Source organism: Salvia miltiorrhiza, chromosome 5 (genome assembly GCF_028751815.1).
Source record: "Salvia miltiorrhiza cultivar Shanhuang (shh) chromosome 5, IMPLAD_Smil_shh, whole genome shotgun sequence".
Lineage (NCBI taxonomy): Eukaryota > Viridiplantae > Streptophyta > Magnoliopsida > Lamiales > Lamiaceae > Salvia > Salvia miltiorrhiza.
The window spans coordinates 12,345,405-12,367,911 of record NC_080391.1 but is presented as its reverse complement, the minus strand read 5'-3'; the positions used below and the strand labels follow the sequence as shown (position 1 = coordinate 12,367,911).

The window sequence follows — 22,507 nt, the reverse complement described above, 5'->3', positions numbered from 1 at the left end:
TATTAAAAAAAAGGAACACTTTAATAAGTCAAGGCATTAAAATAATGTTCTAATGAAAGATTAGTAAAAGTAATCAAAATATATTAACACTACCCTTTTAGTCATTTACACCACTTTTACACCACCTTTTTCAGCTTTCTTAGTTTCCGTGCCGACCATCAAATGGGTAGTTGATTGGTGGACGGAGGGAGTAAAATTTATACTGTGACATATATCCAACCAGACATGACATGATTTCTTCGGAGACCGGAAAATGAATGCATGACATTTTTTATACAAATTTACTAATTTAAAAGTTTTGAAAATGTTTCTTATAATTTAAGACACTTTTGATAAACTAAATTATAGTATTTCATACAAATTTAATAATTTAAAAGTTTTAAAAACATTTTTTATAATTTAAGACACTTTTGATAAAATAAATATAATTTAGGGTTTAATATAGAATTTAATATGATGGCTACCTATACGTATATAAATATTAGTAAAACATAAGCAACATGTGAAATTGTGAATCCAGAAATTATGAATTAATAATTCGAAAAAGTGAAACGAATAATGTGATGGAGGGGTAACATTCCATTTATAATTGCATGCGTGCGGTGTCAGGCAATTGTATAATCCCAAAGACTATAAATATAAAGAAGTATATAGAAAAGAAAAGAAAAGAGAGAAGCAAAAGTAAAGATTGTTGATGCGCAGTAGTGTTGCGTGGGCGTCACCAAATACTTCTGATAACCATCTTATCACTGTCACCCTACTATTACTTGTACACAATATAAACCCTTCCTACTCTATTCCTCTCTCTCTCTCATCATCATACCATTCCACTGAATATCAAGATTTCTTTTGCTTCTTGTGGAGCTGAAAACCACACAGAATTTTGTAGTTGTGCGACTCAGTTAGGGCAAAGCTTCCATTAGTCAATTTGATTACTATTTGGGTTTACCTGCTTCATGTCAGATTCTTACTGTGTTTTGGTTATCAAACTCGATCAATACATATGTATGATTTGGATGGTTGGAAGAGGCATGTATAAGAAACAAGGAGAATGGACAAAGGGATCGTGGTCCATGGGAATACCATCAGACACGAGAGAGATCCCATTGCTAAGTTGTAGGAGAGAAGAGAGGATTGGAGGGGACACAATTTGTCAAATTTCATGGTTTTGCTCAGGGGGACACAACGCACAAATTAGGGCTACAAACCAATAATTTCTTCCCCGATTAAAACACCCTCGTGACAAAGGAATTTTAGGGAAACCCAAAACAACTTAGTCATTACCACTTTCCGTTAACCACCATCTAACCTACTTTTATTAAAAAGTTGAGCTTTATTAGAATTAATTAAGAAGAAAAGATAAGCCACCAAAACAAACTGACAAACACCCCTTCCACAAAGATAATGGTAATTAATCACCAAAATGCGCCTCATCGAGGTTGTGTTGCCTCCTCAAGATCCGAATCTTTGATAATAAAAAGTTTAATAATTTGAACAAAAGTAGTAGTGCAATTAAAAAAATAACAGCACTAGTATATATATATATATATAAGAATAAAAATATTTGAGCAGTCCAAGAAAACCTGATGGAGCGAATGGAAGAAATTAGGTTCCTCCGTAGGTCGCTCAGATCAGAAAATCCATGCATTAGGGTTAGGGTTAGCGCCAAGAGGAAACCGAAAAGAGGGGCTGATTCTGCCATCCCAAGAAGAAGGAATTATTGAGGATGTGGAGGTGGTAGCCTTCCGATGGGTAATGGAGGCGCAGCAGCAGCTTCGCCTGCGACAGCGCGAAGGGGCTCAGCGCCACGTTGCCGAATCCCGCGCTTCTCAGCATCATCTCCCACGATCGGAATCTCTCGTGCCGCTCCTTCCTGTTCTCGCCCTCCGCCGCCACGATGTCGCTGATCTCCCGCCCGAACCATATCTGCTCCACGCCCAGCCGCTCGCGGCTGTTGGGCGGCAGGGTCGCCTCCAGCGAGTCGAAGACGGCGGCGTAGTGGTCCACCGCCTCCACGAAGCGCTGCTGGAAGACAGGGTGGTTGTGGTTGGCCTCGCGCTCGGCCAGCGCCACCACCCTGGGGCCCATGGCCTTGATGCGGTGGAGAAAGAGGTGGAGGCGGTCGCGGTCCTTGAGCAGGCGGTGGAGGTAGTGCACGCAGTTCACCGCCAGGGTCTCGTGGGGGAGGAGCACCACGGATGACGTCACCGAGATGGATTCATCGCTGATGAGCGGCTGGAACTGGAAGCGGAGCCCTAGCGAGTGCGCGAACTTGGCCAGGCGATCGCCGGTGCGGCGGAGGATGTCGAGGTCGGTGCCGGTGCCGGTGATGCGGAGCGTGGGCGGAGGGAAGCGCTCCGCCAATGCCTGCATCAGCGGCGGCCACTGGACGCCGTGCATGATGTCGAAATCGAGGATGTGGATGGCCTGCTGCCCCTCAATTGCTTCCAAGATGGCTTGATTGGCGGTGAGCTGGCTAAACCTAATGAAGGGGGTGATTTGGTTGAGAGACAGGTACGACGATTGCAGCAGGGCCTCGTCATTGCATCCCTGCTCGCCGCGGTTCAGCCGGAGCCTCAGGGCTTTGGTGAACTGGTGGACTAGTCTCTCGGTGGAGTCGCCGTAGGGCGACGAGTTGGAGACCAGAATGCCGATCAGGCGGTGGGCGGCGGAGACATCGGAGCGGGAGATCAGCTCCGCGCAGCTGATGAGGAGCTGGCGCATGTGGATGGGCGGCGACGCCAAGCTCCGAGGTTGGATCTGGTGGAGATACACATTTGGCGGAGACGGCTCCTCCTCCTCCTCATGGGATGATGATCCAAATGACCCCAACATATCTTTATGCAAATCACCAATCACAAACCACCAAATGGACCCTCCACACCTACTAATTAGTGTAAGCAAAACCCTAGAGAGAGAGAGAAAGAAAGCCACAAGAGCATCAATTAAAAAGAATATGGGAACCTCAAAATCAAGTAGATGCGAATTAATTTGGGAAAGTAGAATAGCAGGGGGTGTTGAAGCGGACAATATTGTTTTGCATTTTTTTGGATTGAAGAGATAAATACATATGAAGTGATAGTATGATTGGGGAGTGAGAAATAGGAAGAGATAGAGATTGAGATAGGAATTGAAGAAGGTTATAACTGGAGACTAGGTAGCTAGCAACAGTAGAGACAAGCACACAAATGAGAGCTAGTAAATGCATATATACATGTAGAGAGAGAGAGAGCAAATGAATAAATAAATGTTAGTGTAGGGTTCGGTTCTGTATGAATTATGAAACCAAGCTTTCATGGGTTGGTTTTTCCCACACACACAGACACACAGTATTAGCGATTGAGAGCGAACAAGAGTCGCCGACATACATTACCAAATGTCTGCTTCAACAGATGAAAAAGAGAATATTTGCCAATATTATCATATTTTTCATAACTTAATTATCATGCATTTCGGGTTATTTTGTAATCCAGTCGTTCGCGTAACTCAACATTTTCTTATAATTCTAATGCACCTTTTTTTGTTTCTCACTTGATTCGACTCTCATTCATATAATTAATCTTCGATGATAATAATCTTAATATATTTCATCATGATATCGAAATTCTTAACTCTTAATTATATTTCAATCATGTAATTTCAACAACAAAAATTAGTTATGCAATATATTGTATGTGTGTTACTGCCAAAATAAATACAAAATTGATTAAAATACACGTGGATACCATTATATTGATTTTCAATATTTATAATCAAAACTAAATCCAAAATAATTGAAATATTATAATTAATGGAACCAGTTATAAGGTTATAAGGGCGGCATCCACAACGGGGTGCGAACAGGAGCCTCAAGGATCTCCCCGCACTGCCGCATCCCCAAGCTCGAAGTGCGGCCCTTGTTCTCGCGTCCGGCTCTTGCATACACTATAAAAAGAATTTACTAGTAACATGAGGTTTGGTAGCTAGTTATTATGTGTGTTATAAAAATTAGTGATATTTGATAGTGTAGTTAATCACTATTAATAGTTACACTTTTAAATGACACTAATTTTTGTGACACGAATATTAGTTAATAGCTATCAAGTCTCATGTGACTGATAGAAACTGTTTTTGTAGTGATATTTGTGTATGGCGTGTATTTGAGCACATTGATATTAAAAATTAAAAAAAGGGGAGAGAGAGGGTCGACGATGTGGTGAGCGGCTGCTGTTCAACCGCGAGAAGTGGTTTCGTCGGAGTATGGGCCAGCGTGGCTTTCCTGGTATCAACCGTAGGGGTGGATTTCTTCATAGGCGGCAAGGTTGTGGAGGAAAGCGGCAGTGAAGTAGCAGGGATTAGGTAGAAATGGGGGAGATGGAAACTTGGGGGGGGAGGGGTCTGGAACCTACGAAACAGACAAGGGAGGAAAGCAAAATTAAAAACCATCAAACCCTTAATTTTTTTCATTTTTTTTTTTTTGGTAATTTCAATTTTTGATTTTAAAATTTTAAACCCTTTCAATTATTGTAATGATTGAATTTCAGTTTTAATGATTTTTTTTTTTTGAAAGGTAATACTCCCTCGTCCCATAAAACATGCATGGTATGAGATGACATGTTTTAAGAAATCCTATAAAGTGTAGTGTGAGTGGAGAAAGTGATATTGGAAAATAATTATTATAAATAAAGTATGCGTGTTTTTATGGGACAGTCTAAAAAGGAAAAAAAAAAACGTGTGTTTTTATGGAACGGAAAGAATATTATTTATTTTAAGATTGAAATGTATTTAAATTGATGAAATGAAGACAAATGAATGAAATAATTGGAGTGGTGGCTATTAAGTGGGGTCTACCCTCTTAATTAGGAGATGAGATCCAGTGTCCCACAATTTTATGTGTGCCATTGTGTCTCATTCTTATATCTATTATTTTAAAAATATTTTTTATAAAAATAAAATTTATTATGATACTATGAATTATATTTAATTTTTATTTTAAAAAATTAAAAGTTTTAAAAAGTATATACCATGACTTTGAATTTATCAACCTATTATTAACTAATAAAAGTGAAATTAAATGATAAAAAATAATTATATACCCTAAATTGATGGAATAAACCCTAGTTAATAATCACAAAATTAAACTAAAGCATATAAAGTTGAAATTGAAGAAAAAATATATAAGAAAATAAATAAAATTGAAAGTGGGACACAAAGTGAGACATAAAATGTGGTACACTGAATCTCATTCCCTTAATTAGAGCCCCCGGATAAACTCTAAACCACACACACTACACGTTTGATGATGGATTTTGCCCAATTTTACCACAGAATCCACACATTAAACACCGCGAACCATCGTTAATTCAAAGCCTCTGATTACAACCAATCGTGCAACGCAGCCGTCGGCATTGCTTTCTCTCATGCACAATCGCCGGATGGGATCCTCTGTCCCACAATTTAGTATGTATCATCGTGTATCATTTTTAATTTGTCTATTTTATAATTATTTGTTGTAAAAATAAAAAAAATATTATTATATTATGGACTCTGATAATACTATCTATCACTAAAAATTAAAATTTTAAAAAATTATATACCCTAAATCCATTCACCTTGCTAGCCTAAGGCCTTAATTAAGAGTTATCCCTTCGGAAAGCCGAAACCACCTCAAATAACTTTGAATTAATTAATCCAAATAATTAATTATTAATTCAAATAAATGTAAAAAATAATTGTAAACCCTAATTGGATGAGTGAACTTTTGTTAATTATCGTTTTATTATATTAAAGCATAATATAATTTAATATTGAAGAAAATATAATTAAAAATTATAACAAATTAAAAGTGGTACACAATGGTTGATACTAATTAAATTATGGGATAAAGGATCCCATCTGCACCGCCGCGCTCGTACCCCTAATGTTCGAATGCACGAATCTAGTATGAGGGACGAGGAGACAAAAAGGTAAGAGTGAGGTCTAGGATTCAAACCCCACCGCTCCACCTCCACCAAAAGAAAAAAAACAAAAACGATGTTAAGGTTCGGACCCGGAGAATCGATAATCAGCAACACATGTGGGCAATTTTTTTTGGGTTTCATTAAATTTAATTATTCTGTTCTCAACTTTAATTAATACCAATCATGCGCATTTTAGCTCATCCAATCGACTACAAATGAATTTCGAATTTGCAAAGTTTAATCAGTTAATGTTATTCCCCTCATCTTGATCAACTCAAAACATTTTCTCCTTTGACCTGGGATTGTAATTTGTCCCACACACTGAAAACTTGTTACATATGCGGATAGAGAGAAGTAATGAAAAGCATAATAATATTATGTCCGAAAATGACTATTTTTAGTATCTTCGTTTTCTTTTTCCTTTTCAATAGACCCATTCTTTTTCATAATTACTAGAAACTTGCACCAAATAGCTTCTTCTAGACGAAGAAAAGATGCTACGGAAAACAGTCGTTTTGAAAGGCTAAAACAATTCTTCAGGTTGTGGAGGTGCATGCACGCCAGGTCATAAATGTATGATGTATCTCACATATTGTGAAAAGATACTAACGTAATGAAAAATTAAAATTAATATATTACAAATTAAACCATAAATTTCATTTGGTTTCGGTTTAGAATTTGGATGTCGCGCGTCCTGACGTGGTGGAGCTAGTAGATGAATTTTTTTATCAAATAAGTTTAAATATCAGCAACGTCTTTTAAGAACAATTGAATAGTCTTTTATAAGATACAGTTGTGTTGTGTATATACATTTAAAGTTGAGTTCACTTCAACCATTTGTACATTAATTTTTTAGTTTAAATTTTATCAAGCACATAAATATAATTAGTAGTATTATTTATGTAATTTCTGAGCGGATCTCATGATCTTTAATTATAGTATATAGTATCGATTTTGAGTAATTAGAATTAAATAAATTTAGGTAGATCACTTGGTCTGATAAGAGAATGTCCAGTAGTTGCATTTTTATAAGACTGTGTTATACTATAATTTATTTTAAACTGAGTATTCGATATTTCCCATGACGAAGGAATTTTATCTTGGAGCCGTTGATTAGATTTGGGCTTATCATTCAATTTAAAAACCCTTACTAAGAGAAGAAGATACTAAAAATTATACTACACGCAAAGCCTTAAATGTGTCGAAAGCTACATGCTACGCTCTCTACCTCTACAAATCGCCCTCGACTTCGTCTTTAGACTGACAAGCCTAATTTTTTTTCCATGTTTGTCTATTTGTATTGGATTCTCATTTCACTTCACCCACGTGCATCCACTACCTACTATTACACTCCAACCCCAACTCCTTCATTTCATATTCTTTCTCACAACAAACTTTACTCAATTTAATCCAAACAAATATATACACATGCAATATTAATTGTGAAATCATCATGAATTTGAGGAGGGAGTATTATTTGAAGAATTTTCGAAACAAACTAAGCAAATAGAAATTAGGATGGTTTTGATTAGGTGTGGCAATGGGAGTTGTAATGAACTTTAATGTTTTCAACGCCACAATGTTAGTGAAAGAGTGTTGGAAAAATGAGAATCGATCAGTACCATCCATGACTTGGTCAACAACTTATCCTTAATGCCTTATATCTTTTTCGATTCCCCTTGAAGAATATACTATCTCGATCATATATACTCTCATCTCTCTCTCTAACTCTCTCGTGTGTGTGTATATATAGGGAATGGCTACCGTGAGAGCACCTTTTAAAATAAGAAATAAGAACTAGAAAAAATGTATGAATTTTATGTAGAACATATATGAATTCATTGTATAAATGTATGAATTGCGAAAAATAAATTTTTTGATTCAAACTCAGGACCATGAATTCATCCAACAGGATGACGAATCAACCGTAGATCTTGATGATCTAATAGCTAAAAATTATTCTTATTTTATATCTTAATAAAGTGTAGTGGCCCACTTGATTAGTGTATTTGATTAAATGTTCTTTTGTTTTAGGGGTTTTGGCAAATAAAATCACGAACTATTTCGAATTTGTAATTTCAACGTGACTTTTGAAGTGTGGCAAATTAAATCATCACTTTTTCAATTTTTGCAATTCCGTCCCCCCAATTTTTTTTGGTCGTCGGATTGTTGAGTTGGAGTTTATGAGGATTAGTTTGCCACGTAATATTCATGTTACGACGTTATTTTCTATAAAATTGCTAGGTATTGAAAATTATGGTGCAAAATATAGAATACAATACCTTTATAATTTGGAGAAATTTTAATTGAAATTGTACAAAACAATATCATTTATGCCTAACAAAAACGACGTCGTCTTTACTAATTCACGTAAGCTCCAATTCAACATTCCGGCGATCGAAAAAAATTAGGTGGACGAAATTGCAAAAATTGTAAAGATGGTGATTTAATTCGCCACACTTAATCAAAAGTCACATTAAAATTGCAAATTCAAAGTAGTTCATGATTTTATTTGCCAAAACCCCTTTGTTTTATTTTCAAATTTAAATTTAAATTTACAAAATTCAAAATTTCCAATTAATTTAATTTTTTTAATTATATCATCCAGAATAATGTTCAAACACTTCCATTTTTATTTATTTATTTATTTATTTTATAAACACTTCCAAAAATTCAAAACTTGAAACTTAGAACAACAAACGGGAGCCAATAAGAAATATGTCTATTTTATTTATAGTTAGATTAGGTGTTGGATTAGTAAGATTTAATTAATTCTTAATTTTACCTAAAAATAGAAATATGTCTATTTTATTGAGACAACCCAATAAGAAAAGTGAATCTTAAATAATGGGAAGAAGTGAGTATTATCCAAGAACATGGTACTACCGAAACTCAACCCATATATATATATATATATATATATATATATATATATATATATATATATAGGGGCGCGCTCCAGTGAGACCCCCTATTTTTCGTGAAACACTAGGACAATGAATAAGACATATAATACTAATGAACAAAACGTATATCTAATGAACAAGATGTATATACTGATGAAAAATAAAATTTAAAAAATTCGTAATGAATAAGACTTATATACTGATGAACAGGGCCGTATATACTGATGAACAATGCAGTATATACTGATAAATAACAAAATTTAAAATATTATGCTCCCTCCAGGATTCGAACCCTGCGAAAAAAAATCACCCTCCAGATACAATATCAGCCATAGGATTGATAAAATAAACGCACCAGATCGTGCCCTAGATCTCACTAAAATTAGGGGGTATATAGGGGACCGCTCCAATGAGACCCCCTAATTTTAGTGAGATCTAGGGCACGATCTGGTGCGTTTATTTTATCAATCTTATGGCTGATATTGTATCTGGAGGGTGATTTTTTTTGCAGGGTTCGAATCCTGGAGGGAGCAGAATATTTTAAATTTTGTTATTCATCAGTATATACTGCATTGTTCATCAGTATATACGGCCATGTTCATCAGTATATATGTCTTATTCATTACGAATTTTTTAAATTTTATTTTTCATCAGTATATACATCTTGTTCATTAGATATATATTTTGTTCATTAGTATTATATGTCTTATTCACTGTACTCATGTTACACGAAAAATAGGGGGTCTCACTGGAGCGCGCCCCTATATATATATATATATATATATATATATATGAATCATATTAAGTAAAAACTTGAGGATATATATATATATACATTGATTAGACTAGCAACTATGCATTGAATAAGTTGGAATCGCAAGAAATAGTAATGTAGAAACTGTAGAGTGGATTTGATAGTAGTAAGTAAAAACCACCAAGAAAAAGCCAAGGTAACTGGTTTACGCAAAAATCCTCATGCTATTCATTCAAATCAATAAACATACCTTTCAGAAAAAGTGGAGATAAAGAAAACCATAATTTAGGGTCCTTCCTGTCATATATAATTTGGGGGTTTCTTACTTTTAATATATATATATGGACTCTGCATGTTGCATTAATTAATATATAGTGTTTTGCTTGAGTCACTTCCAGTCTCCCAACCTAGCTTGTATTGTATGGCTTAAGAGTATGGGATCATTTGATTAAGTGTAATCTTGAAACGAAAAAGGAATCAAGATCTGTGAATGTTTTAGTGAGAGACTTAATTTAGTTGGATTTTTTTAATGATTCGCTTTCCTCATATTTGGAATCTGGAATCCCCTATTTCATAATTTTTCATTCATCCTAAATTGAATTTGAACTCTCACACATCCCTATTTTCATATTGTATATCCATTCACCACTTCCACCACCCCGTAATCCGCCACCCCAAACCCTACTTCCCCCATGCAGTCCAAATTAAAGAAAAATAAATAAATTTTTTAAATATAATTAATGAAGATAAATAAGATCTTCTTAATTTTATTTAACTTTTCTATATTTTACGAACTAAGAATGGAGTTTACTCAATAAACTACTTCAGCTTTCTCATCATGAAAAAAAAAAAAATAGTTGAAACGTAAGATTACTTATAAAATCATTCAATCAAGAAAAAGAGGACGATAAATTAATTGCAACTGTTAGGAATAAAAACAAGATTTAATATTCTTTTTCCTCTTCCCTTATTCTTTTTCTTTTTTTTCCTTACCTTTTATTCCCCCATAATCTTCTGGGATGTTCCTCTGCCATTGAATCAAAGCCACCGGCCTGTTAATATTCCTTTGTATTTCTCCTTTTCCTCTTTTTAACTTCTTCCTCTATTTCTAGAATCAGTAAATCACCAATGCAACCCATTATATTCTAGAAATGAATATTTATTTCTTTTAAATATTTAAAGAAAATAACTCAATACTATTAATTTGTCTGGAAATATTGCCACCATATTAATGTACATGGGGTTTAATGATTTATAGATTATCTATATTAACGGTTACATTCCGAATTGGTTATATGAAAAGTTTTTTTTTTTTTTTTTAATTGGTTATATGAAAAGTTCAAAAGGAAAAAAAATGGAATAATGTGTTGGTGATGCGTTTATATCTATAATGACAAAAAAAATTACTTAATGACAGCAATAGATCGAAATTAGAATAGTATCCAGAGAACTGGTAGAATAAATATCGAATGATCGGTTAATTCATTGAACATGTGATGAGATATTAGACATCAAAATAACACAATAATTTGATAATCCAATTCGATAAACCATCTAAAACTTTGAGGTCTCACCTAAGGAAAATATTTTACTAATAACTTTCCACCCATGATGAAATGATAGCAATGCATGCATCACAGATTACTTGAAGGTATTGACACTCACCACCTAGTCCCTCAATAAATAACAAGAGTATACAACTCTTTTACAAATTACGCTCAATAATATTTATCTCACAACACCCCACACTGCTAGAACTCTTACTAAAACTCGTACCAAGAACAATACCACAAGTAGCATGTTCGAGGGACACCTAGAGGGATAGAAGACATGACTCGACACTACATTGTGCGAGATTAATTCAATTCAACACGAACCACCCACTTTTCTGAATGAAAGTGGGTCTTCGTATATAGTTTGCAAGCCTTAGATCCACTCTTGCAGTCCAAGAATGATAATTTCTTTATTGAAATAGATCTTTGATTTATATCATAACTTTTCTTGTAGATAGACTTTCCTTGTTGAGTAGATCTTCATATCATGTATGATAATCCATATCTAAGCCCAATCTACATCAATGATGACAATATATTTTGTTGATTTTCTTTTCTTGTATGAATAAGAAATTTGCCATAAATAACAGTCGCCACGTCTTAGCACTCGTGAAGAAACTCATACCCATTGGAGGATTCACGGGGACTGAAGCCTCTTCTAAATTTTGAATTTTTTTTAATTAATTATCATTATTACAAATCAATAAATATTACAAAGAAATACAAGAGATAACATACTATATTATTTTAATAATTATAATTATCCACTTTAATTGTTTAACATTTTTTAGTGGCTGAAGCCCCTTCTAAATTTTGAGTATTTTTTATTATCATTATTACAAATAAATAAATATTACAAAGAAATACAAGAGATAACATACTATATTATTTTAATAATTATAATTATCCACTTTAATTGTTTAACGTTTTATAGTGGTTTGTCATATTAGTTTGTTAAATTTATACTCCCTACGTCCCATAAGAAAGTATCACATTTTTCATGTTCGTCCGTGATCCCACAAAAAAATATCACTTGCATTTTGGGACATGGCATCATTTTCTATTTTTAACTACAACCACTCATTTCTACATTACCTCACAATCAATTCAACCACACAACCACTCTCATTTGCATTCAACATATTATCTACCAACTTTAATTTTCTTAAAACTCGTTTCATCACATATGTGATTATCTTTTACGGGATGGAGAGAGTATTATTTTTGTCTCTTTTTCTTTCTTAGTTAATATTTAATGTTAAGTTTGAGTCAGTCTTCTAGTTAAAGTAATAATTAACTATTAATAATGAAACTTAATTTATTTTGTAGAAGATGGAACAATTTTTGAAAATAATGCACTTGAGATATAAAAAAAAATTGATGCTTCGAATGTATCTATTGTTGAATCAATAAAAAAAGAACTATTTGTTATAATAAGAGATTGTGTTATAATCATAAGTCTATTAAAATTCTACTTAGATCATCTCCAATGCAAGAAGCCCCTTCAGGGCTCTAAAAAGGTGGGGTCTTCTATAGATTTTAATTTCATCCCATTTTTTAAAAGTCGAATTTAAAATTAAATTTTAAAATTGAATTGTTTATTAAATTTAAATTGGGAATAACAATAAAAAAAATACATTAGAAATTGAAGATTGGGTAAAAAGAATATTGAAAAAAAAAATCATAATTTAAAATCAAAAAAATCTTGAATTGAAATTTTTAAAAATTACATTAGAAATTGAAAATTGGGTAAAAATCATTTGAATTTATTTTTTTAAAGTTTTAAATAAAAAAAATATTACAACCTAAATTTAAAAAAAATGTTTTTTTTTAAAAAAAATTTGCACGTGCATGAGACGCGCCTTCCATTTCAACCCTCACGCCCGGCTCTCCCAATGAGCCTCCTCTTGAGCTCTTCGACGTGGGAAAAGGTAGGGGCTCGTTGGCGTGCGGCTCAAGCCTGCCCAACAAGCTACATTGAAGATGTTTCTAGACGCAAAAACGAATTGTACTAGCTGTTTAAAAAAAATTAATTTGGAAGCCACCGTCCCAAATTCCATACAATATTTTCATACTCTAGATTTCAATAAATTCAGCTTCCCCTAACGAAAATTCCTGAATCCGCCCATGCTCATACCTCAAGAAGCCTACATTACTCCCTCCGTCCTATGAAGTATGAGCAAGTTCTTTTCGACACGAGAATTAAGGAGAATGTGTTTTAATGATTTAAGTGTATTTGCTAATAAAGTGCACAAGTGTTTAAGGATTGCTTTTGTCATGTCTATTGTTATTCCTTTTATTTATACAATTGCCCATTAAGTGGGCTTTGCCCATTAATTAATTATAATTATAACCACTAATTATTCTTAATTTTTGTCATTTTTAGAAACTGATTAAGCTTTGTGGGAAAAATCAAAAAAAAAAACTTGCTCATGCTTCGTGGGACGGATGGAGTATTAACAATATACTCTAACAAATAAGTATAATACTTTTCATAGACATATTATGGGGGTGGGTACTTTTAATTCCACCCCATACTAAAATGTCTTTTGTACGTGTAACTAAAATTCAACATTCGAATATGTAAATATGCTCATCTTGCCTCGAATGAGAGTCCATGTTATTTGGAATATTGACTTGCGCTGTGTGTGTGTGTGTGTGGATGCAACAAATGCATGGAAAGGAAAGGGAAGCAACCTGGCTTTATTGTACAATTAGGAGTGCAAGAATTGAAAAGCTGATGGTATTCACGTGTAGTTAGTGATTTGACATGCTTATAAATCCACCCCACTTTTTACCATTTGTATTCACCCTTCTCTCCTCCCTACCCTACCCCACCCCACCCGGCCCCTTTCAATTTTTCTTTTCTTATCTATATATATATATATATATATATATATAGCTTTTTCTCTATGTTTTCAAGATTATATTTTCTTACAAATTAACGACTATATGTTGGAAATAATATTCATTATTTCCAAGAAGCCATTTTAAGAAGCCATTTATTCATTAACGACGTAGAAACAAAATATTAATGTGATCCACAATACATTTTACTATGGTGTGATGAATTAAGGCGTAGCTTGGTTAAAATGATTTAAGTCATAGTAATGAGGGCAATTAATATGTTTATATTTATAAAAAAAAAAATGAGAATTGTTATGAACGTGCATGGCGAGGAAGAGCGCACGCAAATGCGGCTAGTAATAAATGAGTAAATTCGTTAGATTCCAATTGAATGACTTACAACTTTGGATATATTAAGTGTCGATGTTTTCTTCTCCAGCTTACATTTACTAGAAATTATTTTGTCGTGCGCACAATTATTTGTGTCCAAAATGTCTGCTGTCCGCATATAATGTACGGTCCACTTGATATGTGTGGTGTGGTGTGCTGTGCTAAGCTTTCTTCATTTTTTTATTTTCACCTAATTTCTTCTTAATTACAGCTTTGGATGCATATGCATATATATACTAGATCCACTTCTCCTTAAGATAGTTGCTATCACTAATCGTTATTTTCTGAAATTTATGATGATTCATTGATAAAAACAAGAGTTTCAAAGAGAGGAATCCCCAGGAGGTAAGTCCAATATTTCTCAGACGTTGACAGCCTTACTGGTCTGCTTGATATGACAATAAAAAACAATGTGTTTTTAGGGAATCTAACTTGAACGATGAATCTCCACCCATTGAGCAATGTGATTTGTTTTGTGAAACTAATGTACTCTTGCTTTTGATTGGATGGATATTTACCGACAATGCAAGTGTTTTGGGACTAAAACATGGTAAAATTTGAACGATGAAATGCTTTTGGAAGAGCTGAATTCTGAGATGTTACAAATGACAAGTATCTAAAAATATATAGAGTTTTGAAGACAGCTGAGCAGAGCAGGAAGAAGATACAAAATTCTGGTAAGCAGCAGCAGAATAAGCTCATTTCTCTTTACTGCTTTTTTTTTTCAGACAACCTCAAAAGGATTTGGTTGCTCTCAACCTAAAAGTTGCATATTTCATAACCATTTTCTCCAACTAGTGCTTCTTCTGTCGAAAGGCAAGAACCTGGGCAGACTAAGAAGGCTATTAACTCGGGTTATGCCTTCCAGCGCTGACCATTCGTCGTCCTCTGCACTTGAAAGGCACTCGGCCAGGCTTCTCCTCGACTGCCCAAGACTCTTGTCCACTGGTTTCTCCTCCACTTCCTCCACCACAGGGACTATCTCACTCGACTCTTTACTCGCTGGACTATCAACGTCTTGATTACCAGCATCCGGTTCCGAGGGAGCCTTGCTTTCCTCTTCAGGAAGAGATGCCACATCATTTTGGGGTTTAGGCTCATTTGTCAAAGACACGTGTTCCAGGAACAAACATACGGCAGCGCAGTCGTCGTTCTTTGATGTTGGATACTTGAGCCTCCATGCTCTCGTGGCGCAGTCTACCAGGGCTCTGGCAGCTGTTCCACGGCCTGGAGCTGAGGCCACTATGTCCACGGCTTCCTTATTGGAGAGAACATCCCACACCTACGCAAACATTGAAAACCTATTAAGAGTGGGTGAAGACGAAGACAATAAAACTGAGGGCCTTCGGTTTTTAAATCAAGACAGGTCCATCAGAAAGAGTTGTAAGAGAATGAGAGCAAATTTATCTGTTTGGTATGAAGAGAATGGAGATCAATAATACCCCATCAGTTGCAAGAATGACGAACTCGTCTCTCTCTGTAATGTGGTGGTGATAAACGTCTGGAATGGAGATCAAACCAAAGTCCTTCAGACAGAAATCCCCGAACGCTCTAGCCATGGCCAAGCCAGGAGAATCACTATTGGGTAGCCATACACGTGCTACTTCCGGTTCATCTTGCAAAGCAAAAACTCTTCCTTTACATTTCTGGATCCTTGCGGCTTCCCCTGAAATCAAGAAACCACGTATTGAGCTATACAACCATGCATATACATATTAGTTACCTATTTCTGTAGTAGAGCAAGAATATATGTAATGCAAGTCATCTTCCAGAAAAGACTATCCAATGGCATAGTTTGTTGGAATCTTGAAGGATTGAAAGCATGACATTGAGAATTCGTTCTAGAAGAATAATCTATTAAATTGCCACAATTGAGGAAAATATTATTTCTAGTTTCACCTATAAGAGCTGTACTTGCTAGAAATTAGGAAGTTCCTATCATAATGTATGACCACTTAACAAGAGGGGGAGGGGGGGAGGGTGATTGTTCGAAAAAGCTTTTGAATATTCATCTTAGTCTTGTTGCATTCATAGTAGCAGAAAATCCATAAAGCATATATAGAAAAATATTTATAGCATTTGAGTGAGAGAGGGATACTTGGAAGATTAGGTTTCAAGTCGACGGTTAATTGTACAGCTGCCAAGACATTGTCCTTATCCCGGGTTGCAAGTACCGCTCTGGAGTCACCCACATTTCCAATTATAAGATCCAGACCCTGGTTGATTGTGTTCACAAGTTGTTAGACCCATCCAGTAGCATATATCTTCATCATGGATTACGTCTATCTAAATCTAATAAATGCAGATGAACACAATAGCACTCTGATCGCACAATGTAAGACAGAAACAACTATATGCTATTGACAGTGATTATTTCAGATCATATGTTACAACACCCTAGGTAGAACTCATCCTCAAAAGCCAGGCTATCGAGGAGAGGGTGGGTGCCTAAAATGTTATAAACCACATCGCTCAGCCCATACTTAACCGATGTGGGATGAATCATGACATCATAAGACTCAAGAAATCATTGTCATAAATAGGACCTTTGCATGCAAGTGTGTGGTGTGTGAGGCAACTAATCTAGGTCTCTTGCAGTAGACCAAAAATCTACTAAAAACGAAGGTATCATACAAAGCACCCCAAAGCCACCTTGCAGATGACGAAGTTGACTACATGTCTGTAAATAGATTGATAACACAGTAAAGCAAGGCAATCTGCTGAGCAAAAATCTCAAAGATTCAACTGCAAATAATGTGGTCACTTTAGGCCATACTATAGAGCTTAGATAACGAGCTGAATGAGAATTCCAGACCATAAAAACACGAAAACAAATTCCAAAACACATCCAAAGCTTAGATAATCATGCCATTTCAGACTAGCATAATAGGCAACTAATTATGATGTAGCAAAGGGGGAAATATACCTGCTTTATCAAAGCAACGGTGGTTGTACCGCTACAAAAGCAGTCAATAGAAGGATGCAACTTGAGTTCCTTATCCATCAACTTGAAAGCCTTGAGTATTGAATTCTTGAGTGGAATATGCATCTCAGGCACTTTTTCAACTTCCTCTGCTTCAACTGATTCACATCCATCCTCATCCATGAAGTCATCGAATCGCCTCATTCCTTCAAAACCCACATTCGCATTCTCATGAACATGAACATGAACATGATTTTGCTCATTTTCAGCCTTACTTTCCCACTGAGAACGCACCAAAACTGGCAGAGCATCGCGCACTTTTCTCGCAACCATGTGACCATAAGGACCGTGGCCATCAAAAACTCCACAAAATGTCGCGCTCGCATCGCCTCCCGTGCAGAAATTCTACCGTATAAACAATCCAAGCAAATCATAAACTGACCCAGAATAGACAAGAACAAAAAAATCCATTATTCTTTCATATGCTCGGCCAATCATATTCATATATTTTCTTTCACAGCTAGATAAAAAATTAAGTATCATGAATAGCCCCAATGCTCTCTACTATATCAAACACATTACATAAATCAACAAATTTTGCACAAGGAAATAATTAAAATCGATTTAAGAAAAAACTGACCTCCCAAACGATCATGGCATCTTGATTAGTTCCTTTCTTGCCCTGCTGAGTGTACAAGCTAGCGATGCGGCTAGCCCCATTCGAGAACAACCGCCCCGGGATATGATGCAACGCTCGCTCCTCCGCTACAACGGCGGCAGTCGCCGCGGCGCCGCCGCCGCCGCTTAACTTACTAATAAAGGTGGCAAAGTCGCCGGAGCTGCTCTTCTTCAACCGGGAATCCGCCTTTTCGTCGCCGGTCTGCCACCCCGTGCTCCTCTTTCCACTAGCTGATGAATAGCAAATACCCATTTAATTACTCCAACCTCAAAAAGATTCAATTTTTAGCCCGAGATTCTCTGCCCAGTTGCAAGATACCAATAAAAATGGAAAATAAAGAAATTTCCCCAATCGATCAAAGTGGAAGAAACATAATCAAGAAGAATTGCTAATGGAGGAAAGAGCAGCGCTGAGAAATCAGAATAGGGATTTACGGAAGAGAGAGAAAGAGAGCGGGGTTAGAGAGAGAAAAAAGCAGGATTCAGGTGAGTGAGGTGCGAGTAGGTGTAGATTTTATGACTTTTTGTTACCAAGCTTTTACTGCTAATAATCTTAGAAAAAAGAGAAAAATAATTGCTTAGGATACTGGTGTTTAAAACTTTGAAACTGGAGTTCAATTGTGTGTGTGTGTGTGAGCTGTACTGTTGTAATGAAAGGGTGGACGACGTGGCGACAATGACCAACTTCCATCACTTTACTTGCTTCATTTGTAATGTTTTGTGAAAATTGGCCTCTAACACAACGACTTTAAGTGTTTTTTTTTTTTTTTTTATCGGATAAAGTTATGTTAGAGGTTAACAATTAGTTCCCCAAACACTTCAAGAATTCACCAAGCCCACCTTATCACTCCAATCACCAAATTCGCTCCCAAAGGGGATCGAACCCGGGTCTCATCACTTAAGTGAGGACCCGGTGGCCAGGTGAGCTAAGCCCCCTGGTTACTTTAAGTGTATCTTCATTTTCGACATGAATTTTGAACGGTGTAATAAATATACACAATTATATATGGGGTTATTGCCATAAAATACATCAAGTTTGTTAATTTTCTAGTTTATATCATGACCTTTTTTTTTGCCAAAAAATACATGAATTTATGATTTGTTGGTAAAAATCCCACGGCGAGTATCTCCGGCGAAATCAAAACTTATGTGTCATTTACGTGGCTTATGTGGCAGTGACGTGGCATTTAATTTATTTGAGAATGATGATGTGTTGCCAGTTGCCACTCCCCCCACCCACCCACACCGTCCCCTTTCTTCCCCCGCCCCCAACCCCAATACCCCTCACACAGAAGCTGCCCCTCACTCCCCACCTTCTCTCTCCCTCGGTCCTCCTCCTACCGCCGTCACTGGACGACAGCGTCGACGGCGGAGCCGGCGGCCCTGCCTCCTCTCTCTTCCCCCTTCGACCTATCTCTCTTCCCTCATTTCTCACCACCCTCTGTCACGCTCTTCACCGCGCCCAGCCGCTACCGCGCCGCGCGATCTTGGCCGCCCGTCACCATCTTCTCCTGCCCGGCGTCGCCGTCCAAACGCCATTTCTCCTTCAATTCACGGCGAGACAAGACTGGATTCGCCCACCCCCGCCGGCGGGCGGAGCCTTCCCCTTTCCCCAACCCCGCTGCCACCACTTCCCCTCTCGATCTCTGCCGCATTCACCCAAAGTTTTCCAATTTGCAGATCTATAATTGAGCATGGTGAAATTGGTGGTTTTTGTTGAGTTTTTGAAGAAATTGCTGGTGGAGGAGATGGTGAGAGAGAGAGAGAAAGAGGGGATGGTTAAGGGATGAGAGGGCGGCAGCGGCGCTACCGTCGCCGGAGAAGGAAGAAGGGGGAGGGGTTGCACGTGTGTGTGTGTGTGAGAGAGAGAGAGAGAGACGGTGAGAGAGAGAGAGACAGGGGATGGTTAAGGGATGAGAGGGCGGCGGCGGCGGCGGCGACGCTACCGTCGCCGGAGAAGGAAGAAGGGGGAGGGGCTGCGCGTGTGTGGCGCAGTGGGTGTGTGCGTGTGTTTGTGTGTGTGTCTCTGTGTGTGTGTGTGAGAGAGAGAGAGAGAGAGAGAGAGAAAGAGAGAGAAAGAGAGAGAGAGAGAGAGAGAGAGAGAAAAGTGTGTGTGTGTATGATTTGGCAATTCCGGCAGCCACGTTGGCAATTCCAACAGCCACCTCAGATTAGTTTGGACGAAATTACAACTTATGGGATATTTAAGAGTCAATCATAAATTCGTGTATTTTTTAGCAAAAAAAAAAGGTCATGATATAAACTAGAAAATTAACAAACTTGATGTATTTTATGGCAGTAACCCCTTTATATATTATGAGTTAATACATCAAATTATTATTTTTTATATAATAAAAATAAAAAATAGTATTCCTTCCGTCCCTTTAAAGTTTGTTTCAAAAAAATGGCACGAGTTTTAATAAAAGTCGATTAAAAGTTACTCTTTCCATCCACGAAATGCATGTGTTTTAATAAAGTTATTGTAAATAGCATAAAGGTACAATTTGTAGGAGTGATGTTAGTACAAAATAAGTAGAATAAAAGTACATTGTTAAATTAAAAATGGAACAAAACTATAATTTATAGTTAAATATAGAAGAAAATGTATGATGTGATAGTTTAAAAAGTTAAATAGACTCTTTTTCGTGGACAAAAAAATGAGTAAGTATGACTCTTTTTCATGGAAAGATAGAGTATTTGATGGTGAGTTTATATACAAAAATAGTGTTTGTAGTGGACCAAAACTGTCAACTGGACTCATACTCAATCAGAATTCCAAGCTGGACCAATGAGCCAAACAACTCGGTCAGTCCATCCCGACAAACTTCGAACCAACTTGGATCGATAACGAGGCTGACCCAATTACTTAAAAAAACTTGTTCGCTCAACCCGATAAGTCAAGTTATACTTATTGCAAGATTAACCTGGACCGACCCAGGTTGGCTACCCCACTTCAAGTCCAACTTGTCTAAACAGTCAGGCTGAATAATTCGCATTCAGTCTCAGCCCATCAAACTAGTCCAACAAGTTAGTTCGCCAATCTGTTGCGACCCTGAAAAGTCCAAATAGTCGAACAGACTAGCCCATCTAGCCCAGAAAGCTATAGATCAACTTAAAGTGACAACCAAGCTGAATATATCACATCCGGCCCAAGAGTTGTTGTCAACCTAGATTGATGAAGTTACAAGACCCAGTCGTCAAACCCTAAAACATGTATCTCAATCGTTAAATCCTAAAACACGTCAAAATCCTAGCGGCTGGATGTCCTCTATATGATCTCGTCATATAGAGGATAAATTTTTATGATCCCACCAAGTTGACGCAGTCAGAGGATAAATTTTTGTGATCTCGTCAAAATCGCAACAACCTGGAAGATAAAGGTTTTGATGAGGCCAGACTGTAGAAACCCTAGCAGCTGGATGTCCTCTATATAAACATACAGACTAGGTCATAAAAAGACACACGAAAATCTAACTAGCTCTCTATCTTGAATTCTCCTTAGTTCTGTCAACGTGCTCATTGCTCTTATGAGTTGGAAATAGCGAACCTGGTCTATCTCTGCCTCCAACCTTCCATTATCACAACCCACTGTCACTGTTTCCACCCACCGACGCCGCTGACACCTTGGAATAATCACTTATTTCCAACCTGTCTTTCTCTTTCATTTCATTTCATTTCATTTGTCATTTCACTTTGCTATTTCGTTACTGACTTAAGCGCCGGAGGCTCTACGATCGACACCTCGTCCCAGTGCTCAACCTAGGGCTCTTACGTGTTCTTGTGTTGACAGGTTGCTAGTGCCCAATCTATCTGGATGTTCAAACGTCATCCTCAATTATAGATTTTAGCTTCTACAGTGTTTAAATGGTTGTAGTTGAAAAGTTGACGGTGAGATCATGTACAAAAATAGAAAATTAGAAGATTGGGCAAACTTTTTTGGGATACCCCAAAAAGAAAATTGAGAAAAACTTTTTGGTGACGGAGGGAGTACTATTTTTGTACACTAAAAGTAAACAATTTTTGGTGAACATGAATTAAAAATAAAAATAAAATAGTTGATATATAGATGTGTGTTAAGTAAAAATAAGTGGTTGTGGTTAAATTGAGTGTGAGACCAAAATATACCAAAATTTCTTTACAGACTAGGGAAAGTGGTTGATAAGGATGATTTTGGGCGCAAATTTTATCACAGTCCTTAAAGGAGGATCAAATGCCAAATATACAGACCTAACTTTGAAGATATAAGTTCAAGGGCTTTGTCTTGCATATTTAAAAAAGAAAGTAAAGAACGGAGTTGGGAGACGCAGATCTGAAAACGACAAAGCATTTTGTTTTGGTAGAGACGCGTGGTGGATGCTGATTTGTACTTCTCAAAAGCACAATCTGAAGCTCGTTGGAAAAGATCTTCGGCAATAATGTCGCGTCACGTCATCACCCACGCCAGATGCATGAGGATTCAAAAATAACACGAGTGCCCTTCAGCATAAAAAGGCGCAGACCTGGAAAGACCAAAATAC

General features: G+C 36.6%; 2 protein-coding genes across 2 annotated transcripts; both read right to left on the bottom strand.

The window, feature by feature from the left end:
* Positions 1–1,449: 1,449 nt before the first annotated feature.
* LOC130986076 (scarecrow-like protein 18) lies at positions 1,450–3,502 on the bottom strand. Its single transcript, XM_057909353.1, has one exon. It carries the CDS (start codon positions 2,833–2,835, stop codon positions 1,660–1,662), a length of 1,176 nt encoding a protein of 391 aa, XP_057765336.1. The 5' UTR covers positions 2,836–3,502; the 3' UTR covers positions 1,450–1,659.
* Positions 3,503–14,921: 11,419 nt separating this feature from the next.
* On the bottom strand, positions 14,922–18,613 carry LOC130986075 (probable protein phosphatase 2C 6). Its single transcript, XM_057909352.1, has 5 exons — positions 17,953–18,613; positions 17,316–17,717; positions 16,488–16,605; positions 15,832–16,055; positions 14,922–15,671 (listed from the first exon to the last, which is right to left on the bottom strand). The coding sequence occupies exons 1-5, from the start codon at positions 18,241–18,243 to the stop codon at positions 15,165–15,167; spliced, it is 1,542 nt and encodes a 513-aa protein (XP_057765335.1). The 5' UTR covers positions 18,244–18,613; the 3' UTR covers positions 14,922–15,164.
* Between the last annotated feature and the right edge of the window lie 3,894 nt (positions 18,614–22,507).